This window comes from Arachis duranensis, chromosome 5, assembly GCF_000817695.3.
Source record: "Arachis duranensis cultivar V14167 chromosome 5, aradu.V14167.gnm2.J7QH, whole genome shotgun sequence".
In the NCBI taxonomy this organism is placed as follows: Eukaryota; Viridiplantae; Streptophyta; class Magnoliopsida; order Fabales; family Fabaceae; genus Arachis; species Arachis duranensis.
The window spans coordinates 87007781-87019429 of record NC_029776.3 but is presented as its reverse complement, the minus strand read 5'-3'; the positions used below and the strand labels follow the sequence as shown (position 1 = coordinate 87019429).

The window sequence follows — 11649 nt, the reverse complement described above, 5'->3', positions numbered from 1 at the left end:
TAGTTTAATTAATAGTTCAGTTATAAATTACGATAGCCATGTGTATAAAATTATAAATAATAAATATTCAGATTGAACTTTCAGGACATAGAAATACTTAGGCTCAACAAGAAACAAATGTTACTACGTAAATACAGTAGGCCCATTATATTAAGTATATTAACATAAAAATTGTGATTTTGTCATGTTTAATTACACATTAAATACACCAAGTCAAGTAGTAATATGACTAAAATCATCAATACTAACTTGTGCATCTCCTGTAACATTGCTGAGATTGTCCCTGTACACCCGTTTTATGACATTTTGCTAAGTTCGGATGTGATCTCTATAGACTATAGAGTAATAGATTAACTAGGTTTTGACACATGTCTTCTGTTACAAGTATAAAAAGCATTAACCTTATAAATCGAAAGTTATTTAAAATGCAAAACTCAAATTCAATTATCTTTGTGTAAAGTTAATTATTAAAAATTATTAAATAATAATTTAATTAAATATTTTAAATTAAATTATATTTAAATGGCCAAATTTCAAACAATAAATCGATTTATTACTGAAACAATATATTTATCAGTATGCTTGTATCAATTAATGGAGCATGTTAGTCAAGCATGTATTTATGTTGAGTTTCGATATATTGTTAAAAAATATGTTTTGTTTGTCTAAAGGGATTTTGTATATAAAAAATAATTTTATGTTTTAATAAATATAACCACTTTTTCTAATAGATAATTTGTTTAACAAAATATTCTATGAATAAAAAGAATTAGCTACCATAAGTTTTAGATATATATATTTCTATAGTAAAATAATTATTTTATCAATTTTTTCTATAAATTTCTTAACAATAACATTTGTTGTGTAGATGCTTAACTTCTCCAGTTTTGTTTTTATGTGTGTTTGAAAATATTTTTGTATTCATTTAAATACAATAAATCCTGAAATGGTGATGGTTAGGAAGTTTGAGCATTAAACCAATCCTCGAGGAGCATAAAGTAGGGAATAGATTTGTTTAGAGAAGTTGGGAGAGAGAGGATTCATCAAACATGATCCTACTTGGCACCAACTGGTTGGATATCAAAATGTGGTAAAAATAGTTTTCCAATAAACCACGCACTCCAAATAATAAATAAGTTACAAATCCATTATTCAACGCAACTTCTTCTGACCTTTCCAACCTACGTGGTTCCTCTTCCTAACTCAAACTACCAAACAGAACAACAGAACACAACAGAACAAGCCAAAGAACCTTCCCTTTTTGTTCTTCTCTCGTCGCTCTTCTTTGAATGGGAATCAAAAGAGGAGCAGAAGAAGCTAAAGCCATGGTGGTTGATGATGTCTTGGACTCCATGCCCCTCTTCGCTAAGGAGCTTCTTGCGGGTGGCACAGCTGGTGGTTTCGCCAAAACCGTCGTTGCCCCACTTGAACGTGTCAAAATCCTCTTCCAGGTTCTACCTTTCAACTCTTTTCATCAATTGGGTCTCTTCATATTCTTCCAAAGATTTCACTTTACTTCATTGCTTCATTTTCTAACCCCCAATTTCGTACTGTTGAATATTTTGATTGATTGGTTTTAATCCCTTTTTTCAAGAAATGAAGTCTATTTATGATACCCTTTACTCTTCAAAGTTAGAAAGATTGCATCTTTAGTGTATTTATTTTTTGCTTCAAAATTGATGGTGAAATGGGTTTCTTCTCTTTACCCCATTTTTTGTAATTTTCTGTTGTCATTCCTTGCAGACGCGAAGAGCTGAGTTTCACAGCTCAGGACTTGTTGGATCAGTCAGCAGAATTGCCAAGACCGAAGGCTTTTTAGGTTTCTACAGGTAGAACTTAGAAGACCCTCAGCAACTAACACATTGAAACAAGAAAGTAGAGAGAGAATATAATTGAGAAATTTTCTGCAGCTGTCTAATTAATTTAATCATTATTGAATTGCAGAGGAAATGGAGCAAGTGTTGCAAGGATTATACCTTATGCAGCACTTCATTATATGTCCTATGAGGAATACCGCAGATGGATCATGCTTACTTTCCCTGATGTTTCGAAAGGCCCTACCCTTGATCTCATGGCAGGCTCATTATCCGGAGGGACGGCTGTTCTTTTTACGTATCCTCTCGACTTGATTCGGACTAAGTTAGCTTATCAGGTAAAGTTTCTGAATTCTGATCAATATGATTACCTTCTTAGAAATCAAACCTGAGAGTTCTCTATAAACTCCTGAGTTTAGGTAAAAATTTGTAAACTCATTCGGATGAATTTACATGTTAACTCAAGAATTTGATAACCCTGATTGACATATGTTATCTGTGACTGCAGGTTGTTAGTCCAGAAAAGTTGAATGTTTCAGGGATGGTTCATAATGAACAAGTTTATAGAGGGATCCAAGATTGCTTTGCAAAAACTTATAGAGAAGGTGGCATTAGAGGTCTCTATAGGGGAGTAGGTATGCCCTCAAATCTGCTTATATCTGTAGTGCTGTATCTTCATAGTTATGATATTCTCACAACTTGCTCCTGGCAACAGCTCCAACGCTTGTCGGAATATTCCCGTATGCTGGTTTGAAGTTTTACTTCTACGAAGAAATGAAGCGCCATGTCCCTGAGGAGTACAAGAAAAGCATTATGGTGAAACTCACATGTGGATCCGTAGCAGGTCTATTGGGGCAGACCTTCACATATCCTCTTGAAGTTGTTAGGAGGCAAATGCAGGTAACTTAAATCATTTATTCATTGGAAAAGTTCTGTAGATGGATATCAAATAATGCATAGTACAAAGTTGACAACATTCTGGCTAGGTTCAAACTCTGCTGGCATCTGATAATGCAGAACTGAAGGGGATTATGAAATCACTTGTTGTGATTGCTCGAAATCAGGGCTGGAAGCAGCTGTTCTCAGGGCTCAGCATCAATTACATAAAGGTGGGATGGGAAAACTAATTGCATATTTGAGCAACTAAAACTTTACAACATGTTTGGTTTCCATTTTAATTTTAACTATTTCCTTTTTAGGATTTGTGAACAAAAATGCAAAAAGCAATAAGCAGTTAGATTCCTTCTAGTTGATGTTTTCTTTTGCAATTCAGGTTGTTCCATCAGTGGCAATTGGGTTTACCGTTTATGATACCATGAAATCATACCTGAGAGTTCCATCAAGAGATGATGCTGCAGTTGAAGTGGTAACCAATAAAAGAATCAGCCAACCATCGTCGCAGACACAGTAACAGCAACAGATGATGCTACCTTTCAGATTTTCGCTTGTCTAACTCTTCAATTCATAGGCTTCAAAAAGGTTTCTTGGCCTCATCCTATTCACATTGTTTTAGCACCACATTCCATTCTTTCGAGTTGTACATTGTGAGATGAAGATTATGTTCCATCATAAACAGGATACAGCATGCATTTCTCTGCAGATTGCAAGGGAATGAATGATCCCTTGTGGCAGATCCCATTGTTTTCATGATGTAACGAGAAGACAATATGTTGTTGAGATAGGACACAAACTATGTACATACAAATAAAAGATAATTTGCACTTTTTGAATGTGCAAGCACAGGGGATTATATTCTTGGCAGCCGCCAGATTCATATTACCTTTGACCACCTGTTGGCGCCAGATTTCTACTTCTACTACTTTTCAACTTTTGTTGGCTATTTGGTACTCCATTTGGTATTCTCTTTGGGTAAGAATATATTCATTTATTGAAATTGGAGTAATCTCAATTACAAGAGATAATTTGAATATAAGTAGCTAATTCCAGTAATCTAATCTTACAATTACAATCCAATGAAATCTGCACGCTGATACCAAAGCACTAGACTGATGATTCTGCATTACATTGAAAAGATCAGAAGTACAAGTGAGCTTGTCTATTTTTTTATTTTTGGTCTGAAGTCTGAACGATGATGACTCTAAAAGACAAAGACACTAAGAACAAGACATAAAAATTAGTGTTCTTATATTTTATTTGGTAATAAACTAAAATAAATTATGAAAGTCTAATTTATTTTTATTTTTTTTCATTCAAAAAATTTAGAAAGAAAAATATAATAATAAAAAGTATAATTATGAAAAATTGATAAGAATAAGAAAAGAAAAAATAAAAAATAAATTATATCTTTCGTTAGTGTTTCAGTGTCTTTTTTATTAGAATAAACACAAAATACACTAATTTAATATCTCTTGATAGAATGTTTCTATCCATGTCTTATCTCATCTATCAAATATAATTTTGTATCTTTATGTCCTTGTCTCAATGTCCTGTTCTTGTAAATAAACACAACCTAATAGTCTAATGATTATAATGCAACTTAGCTAAGCCTATATGATTGTGGATCTTATTAATCAGTAATATATCAACAGAATTACTTACAAGAGAAAATGGTCAGCCTCTACTTCAGGATTCAACATTACACGCTTGTGCTCGTGGGAACTTATATTATATGCAGCCTAAACAACATGTACAACGGAGAAGCTACATAGATCAATCCTTAGATGAAACAAAAAGATTTGAATATTTTATCTGTTTGATAATGGATTTGAAACCCTACACATTTTGGTAGAAACAATCTAATAAGACAGCACCAGAGTATCTACACTTGAGTAGTAACTCTACCAATAATCTCCGCATGAGCATTTTCCATCTCTAAAATGATGGAATCGTTTGTTATCCCTGACAATAAGCTCCCGTCCGACGATCTTGGACATGATTTTGATTGCATTGTGGCAGTCACCACAAATACGCAGATTCTTTATTATCCGAAGTGTAGTTCTCGGGGGAGTGCTGATTAGACCATAAGCAATGGCCAATCGCTCGCTATGATATTGCAAGGCCTTCTCTTTTTCTTCCTCATCAATGTCATGGAGAACATATCTTGTATCAGGCACATAACCTGCTTCCCTCATCTGGCCACTCAATCCCTTCAATTTCTCATCAGCCTCTTTATACGGAACGGCACACCGATACTCGGCCACTCTATTCTTCTCCTCTAGCATGTTAATTGCAGACTGTTTCTTCCTTGGAGGTGTTGGAAGCTTATCAGCAATGGCCTTTGAAGGATTGAGACATGCCAACAACTCCTCCGCACGATCCTCAAGATCCATATCTCCATGAATCCTAGCAAAATTTCGAAGAGCCTCCCAAATGTCATCTTCAGGCTGAAATGGCTTACTCTCAATGAATTCCTCAGCTTCATTCAACTGACCGGCATTCCCCAGAATGTTAATAACCTCCTTGTAATGATCCATGGTGGGAACAATTCCATACTCCTTCATTGATTCAAAGTGCAATAATCCTTCCTCTACAGCTTCTTCCCTTGCACACGCAGCCAAAACCAATGCAAAAGTTTCACTCTCAGGCCGTATCCCTGCCTCCTTCATCTCCTGAAAAACCAACAAAGCATCATCACCAGCTCCATTTTCAGTGTATCCAATGATCATCAAGTGCCAAGAACTCATGTTTCTCTCTGGCATTCGATCAAACACCTTGCGTGCAATATTCATGTTACCACATTTCCCATACATTCCAATCAACCTGTTGTTCAATTCCACCTCCCCTCGAAACCTCGATCTTCTCAAGAACTCATGAACCCTTTTCCCATACTCAAGCGACCTCATACCCTCGCACAAATTCAACATGGCGAGAAAAACACCATAATCAGCAACAGAACCTTGACCCATGAGTTCCATAGCTTCAGCAAGCTTACCCTCTTCGCACAACTCAATCAAATTAACGTTCAGGGTGGTTGCATCAAACAGCGCGTTTTGGCGGTTCTGGTCGACCCTATTATGAGTATTATCAAGTTTGGGTTTTGGTTCTCTGGGAAGATTCTCCTTCCGTGAAGTTTGGGTCTTTTGAGCGAAACGACCAGTAGGGGTGGCGTTTTTACGGCGGGGTTGGACCTTGTTGCTGTTGGTGGTGGGGTTCTTGGAATCGGGAACGGCGTAGGAGCATAGAGGAGTGGAAGGGAGAGAGCAATTGGAGGGCTTCGGAGGAGAGAAGTGTGGGAGTTTGGAATGGGATGAGATGACGGTGTTTAATTTGCGGGGAACGGGTGCCAGTGACGCCATTGATGAGTGGAGTTTGAGCTCCATGGAGTTCTGATTTTGGAGGCTGTATGGAACAATTGCAGAAGAATAATATCGGATATCGAAATCAAACGGATAGGCTACTTTTAGAGTTAACATCCCAAACTTTTTTTAAAGTTACTCATATCTCCTTCAATTTACACTCTTGCTTGTCTCCAAATTTTGATTTATTCAATGAGAATCTTTTTAATTGAATTTTTATAATTTTTTTAGTTTTATAATTAAGTCATTTTTATGTCAAAAATATTAAAATTAATAGAATATTTTTCTTAAAATACATGCTGTCAAAGATTTAGTTAAAGTTTTAATTATGAATACCTTTAATTTATGAAAAAATATTCAATTAATTCTAATATTTTTTACACTATAAAGAACCTAATAATAAAATTAAAAAAATTATAGAAATTTAATAAAAAATTTGGTAAAACTAAAGATTAATAGAGTAATTAAACCTAAATTTTATTAATTTATGTGTATAAATTCTAAAAAACGTAGATGCAAAATATATTATTTTATATGTGCAAAACATTAATAAATATAGATATAAATTATATGCTTCATATATACAAAATATCTATAAATATAGATATAAATTATTACTGGTCATATGCTAATTAAAAATAATAATATTTACTAGTTATAAAATTTAGTCATCCAACTTAGTATTTATAGTTTAGGCTAGTCTTTAATTTTATTTTTATCGCATAATAATTAACCACATAATCAAATAAAGTGATAATTATGTGGTTAAACTTTTTAATGATTATTTAAAGTAATAATAAAATTTTTTTATTTCAATTTATTCCTTGCAAAACATTTAAAATTCTAATTTTATTTAAAAATTTCTTAAAAAGTAAATTAAGATAAAAGTTTCAATTATTATGTCAGATAATTATTAAAAAATTCATGTGATAATCATCTATGTATCTCAACACGTAATTAATAATTTTGTGACAGAAATATAATAAAAAACTAAATTAAGTCATGAATGATAAGTTGAGAAATTAAATTGAACAAAATAAAATTTTGAGTATCATAATAAAGTGCGAGTAATTTCACAAATAAATTTAAATATTAATTCAACTTTTAAATTATGTAATTTAAAGTGATAAAAAGTAAAAAATTTAGACCCGATAATATCTCTACACATTTAAATTTGTGCTGTGGATCTCCCCTAATGAAAAAAAAAAAACCTTTGTTCTATTTCACATTCTACATCATGTTAATATTCCTTTCATTCACACAATTTGTTTTCACATACTAAATCAGTGTTGTAACTTGTAACATAGTCTCAATATGGCTTTTTTATTGAAGTAACATATAAAGTAAACTTCACATAACAAAAAAGCATTACAAAAACGCGCAAGTCCAATTCAAGGCGAGTCCATGCAAAATGGAATTTTTTTTTTCTCGTTGTCATATATACTCACACCCCCACTCACACAGTCACACACACTAATTTCAACTACAACCAAGTTTCTGTTGGATATCGAATTCAGTGTGGCAATGTAAGAGTTCAATATATCAACCACTCTTACACATGCTTCGGCCACATGTGAAATGGATTTAAATTTTATTTCTTTGGTAGGACTTGCAAAGTGACACCTCAGAAATGACAGTCACAAAATGGCAAATCCGATAACCAAAAATGAAAAAATCAAATTCATTAAAAGTAAATTTTTTATTTTAGAATAACTCTCTTTCATAGTGAGTCAAAAATCCTCTATGAGGTTGCTAGAGAGATTATTTTACCCCATTTAATTTGTACTTAATGTTTTTTTAGACTTCGCCCCGTTTTAATACTAAAAAGTTTTATATTTATTTCAATAAAAAAAGCCGTCTCAATATTTAAATCTAAGGTTATTTTTTTCTCATATAATTGGCTCTTTGCTTTATCTAGGACATGTAATTAACACATGATAAATTTGGTATTGTGATATCTGATAGAGAGTATGTGAACTGTGAATACATTGTAACTAATGAGATTCTAGGTCTGATTAAAAAAGAAAAAACATAAAATGGATATAAACATAATTATTTCTTGCTTTAAATAAAATCATTGTTATTATATGAAATATCATATATTTTAGAGAAAATGACATTTCCCTTCCCTGAGAGATGTTAAAATGACACTCCTCTCCCCTCTATTTATAAAATATACATTCCCCTCCCCTATAACTTTTAAAAAAACCTCTCTTTAATCCATTTTAAATTTTGTGTTAACTAATGTTAACTTTATTCATTTTTTTTTGAAAAACAAAATTATTTTTACAAAAATATCCTTTAGTAAAAAATTTTATTTTTTTGTCATTAAATTTTGCTTACTAAAATACCCTTTAATAAATTATTTTTTTATTGATTAAATTATATTTTACTAAAATATTTTTAAAAAATTAATAATTAAATTATTTTTTCTAATATATCCTTCAATAATTTTTTAATTATTAAATTGTGATTTTACCAAAATTTTTTGTTAATAATTATTTTTATATTTTACTATTATTTTAACATTAAATGAAAAATCTTACCACTGCTAATATGTATAACAATTAATATTGATAAATAATTTGTTTCATAAAACTATTGAAATTTATTAACAACTTTATCAAACCTTATTACTTGAATTGATAATCACGGCGATGATTACACAAAGCTATGCAGCAATGGCAGCACCTAGGTAGCTATGGCAGAGACAACCAAAGGAAATTGAAGAGATTGAAAGAGAAATAGCGCTGGAACGCGACTGTGAGGAAATTGGAATCCTAACTCAGAAATTGAGTTTAGTTAGTAAATAAATATAAAGGGATAGTATGGTAAATTAGAATATTAATTTTATTGAATAAAATATTTAATTTTTTTAAATAAAATATTCTGTTAACATTTTTAACTAAATAGATTAAAATGTACATTTTACAAATAGAGGGGAGGGGAGTGTCATTTTAGTATCTCTCAGGAGAGGGGAGTGTCATTTTCCCTATATTTTATATACTTATATTACTATTTTAGATTTAAAAAAGAATAACTTGATAGATAAGCATCTTGTGTTAGCGGAGAGTCTGAAAAAGAACTACACTCAAAAAGTGTAATGTACACGACTTAAACCTGTAATTTTAAAGTCACAGAGAAAACTCCATCAATGTTTCAAAACTCCCTTCCGTGTTACTATTTTGATTTCGAAAAAGATAAATATATCAATAATTTAGATTTCTAAAAAGCTTATTCAGCAACAATAAATTTTACAAATACAATATAACCTGTATCTATCATGGACTAATTAAGACAGAGTTTTGTGATATTAGCATTAGCTGAATGCACATTCCTTCTTATTCCTCTACTTAACTACTGAGTTTGAAAATTTCTAATTCTCTAAGAGCGAAGAATTTTCTAAAACAACAACAGATTTAACATTGAATTTATAAAACAATGTAAAACACCAAATACAATTCATATTACAACAACATGAAAAATTAAATACATTATTTTCCTCTATATTTTGTCAACCAACAGAATTAGGACTTGATGTCCTCACATTTTCTTGTGTTGACTCACTTTCCTTTTGGACATTAAACATAATCTAACAAGTTACCTTATACAACAACAGAACAAATCACCAAATCCTTAAATCATCTTCTGCTTGGCATAAATTTTCTTTCCTTTATGCTCTTGGCACCTTTTCCTTCCTTTAACCGGTACTCTTCTACAAGGTGAACCATCATACAATATGATTCCACATATATTGGTTTTACTACTACTCTCTTCAACTGGTTTTTTTGGAATGTCTGGTACATCATCATTGCTAACATTTTGGTCCATAAACTTATTGATTTCTGAAACCAAATTGCTCTTTGATTTTGGGGATACAAATGCTTTGGCAGGGGACACATTATTAATTCTCATTCCTTTGTGTTGAGGACACCTCTTTCTTCTTTCAGCTGGTGTATTTATACAGACAGAACCATCACCTAAAGCCACCCCACAAATTACAGCATCCTGCTGATTGGCAATGACGATATTTTCGACTTTCCTAGGCCTTGATTTGTTGAATTTGAACACCCTAGATATGAAACTGTAGATGCCATCACTGTCTTCTTCTTCTTCATCTACTTTAATTCGGATACCGACTTGTTTTCGGGTGAAAGGTAGGAGCTCCCTGGCCATATCTGAGATTGTTCTTGTGCTGGAGGAAATCTTGTTTATCTTTTGAAGAATATCGTTCGGCCGCCGGCAACCATTACTGCTTATATTCCATGCATAATCAAATGTTTTAAGCAGCTGAGACTCTATTCTCTTGGCCTCTTCTTTATTGTTCATCTGTTCATCAAAACAGTAATAATCATTGTAGTTAAAAAGATTGCATTATTCAAATGTTAAAATACTCTGTTAGTCTTATAATTTTACCAAATTTATAATTAAGTCCTTATAGTTTAAAAGCTTTCAAATAAATTCTTACACCGTTTTGAATTTTGTAATTAAATCTTTATTATGCCAAAAACGTTTGAGTTAATAGAATATTTTAGAGATGAGAGGACTTTAAGTATAGAGATTTAGCTCTGCACGATAAGAATCTAATTATAAAATTTAAAATGGTGTAGGGACTAAGAGAACCATTTAACCTTATTCAAACTTGTGTGTTGAATTTCTCATAGGTTTTTTCATATTAATTGTAGATTTCTATCCCAATATTTGATAACTAAGAATTTTCATCTGAGACACTTGTGACTATGAATGTTCATGCTGATTAAACTATGAGATTGAGAACTATTGACCCTAAAATAATAATAAAAAAAAAAAGAAACAAAGAAAGAGTCTTCCTTTTAGACATATTATCAAGCAACACATCGACATAGAACCAAAGACTTTAAGAATAGGAGAACCTAAGGATTGAAAAAGTTGAAATGAAATGTGTAAGAAAACACTTACAGCAACCCATCTATAAACAATAGGGTATCCCTGTGAAAAAATCTCCTGAAACAATGGCCTCTTCTTTTGGAGAGAATCATAAATTGAGTATTCAGGAGAAGTTTTGCTGTGCAAATGAGATCCATCTCTGCCATAGCATTGCAGCCTATCCCTTACATTATCAGTTTCTCCAAGGTAAGTCACAACTACACACTCAGGGGCAAGTTTGTAAATTTGCCTCCCCAAATCATTCCTTGATGACACAGCTATTCCAAGCTCATATACACCTGGACAAGCTTTTTCTGGCAGGTTATGGATCCTGTATCTTGCACATCCTTCTTTTCCCTTTGAATGATCTTCCCAATCGGAAGCACCAATTAAAATCTGCAACAATTCAGCAACAAATTTGATCAAATTCCTTTGAAGTAAGCAATTTTGTGTTTTGTAAATATGTAATACTGTATGAAGAACCTTCCATTTGGAGAAGATAGAATCATGTTTGGTGTGGCTGCATTCCTCCCTCTTGAGCCTTTTGAAGATGAAGGAGGAATGATGGTGATCCTGATTTGGCACTGCTACCACCATTTATTGAGCTGCGCCGTCATTCATTTCACTGCACTGATTTGTTTTTGATTTTGATGAGATATCATATGACCGTTGCT

The 11649-nt window shown here is 32.3% G+C and overlaps 3 protein-coding genes across 3 annotated transcripts; 1 reads left to right on the top strand and 2 right to left on the bottom strand.

Annotated features, from left to right (window-relative positions):
• Positions 1–1157: 1157 nt before the first annotated feature.
• On the top strand, positions 1158–3633 carry LOC107490144 (mitochondrial carrier protein CoAc2). The gene is made up of 7 exons (XM_016110913.3): positions 1158–1451; positions 1744–1829; positions 1945–2152; positions 2323–2449; positions 2530–2714; positions 2801–2923; positions 3088–3633. The coding sequence occupies exons 1-7, from the start codon at positions 1290–1292 to the stop codon at positions 3223–3225; spliced, it is 1029 nt and encodes a 342-aa protein (XP_015966399.1). The 5' UTR covers positions 1158–1289; the 3' UTR covers positions 3226–3633.
• An 863-nt stretch (positions 3634–4496) lies between these two features.
• LOC107490143 (pentatricopeptide repeat-containing protein At2g15690, mitochondrial) lies at positions 4497–6208 on the bottom strand. The gene has a single exon (XM_016110912.3). The coding sequence runs from the start codon at positions 6185–6187 to the stop codon at positions 4613–4615; it is 1575 nt and encodes a 524-aa protein (XP_015966398.1). The 5' UTR covers positions 6188–6208; the 3' UTR covers positions 4497–4612.
• A 3316-nt stretch (positions 6209–9524) lies between these two features.
• LOC107490117 (protein EFFECTOR OF TRANSCRIPTION 2) lies at positions 9525–11632 on the bottom strand. The gene is made up of 3 exons (XM_016110883.3): positions 11459–11632; positions 11009–11371; positions 9525–10399 (listed from the first exon to the last, which is right to left on the bottom strand). Exons 1-3 carry the CDS (start codon positions 11570–11572, stop codon positions 9707–9709), a joined length of 1170 nt encoding a protein of 389 aa, XP_015966369.1. The 5' UTR covers positions 11573–11632; the 3' UTR covers positions 9525–9706.
• Positions 11633–11649: the final 17 nt, after the last annotated feature.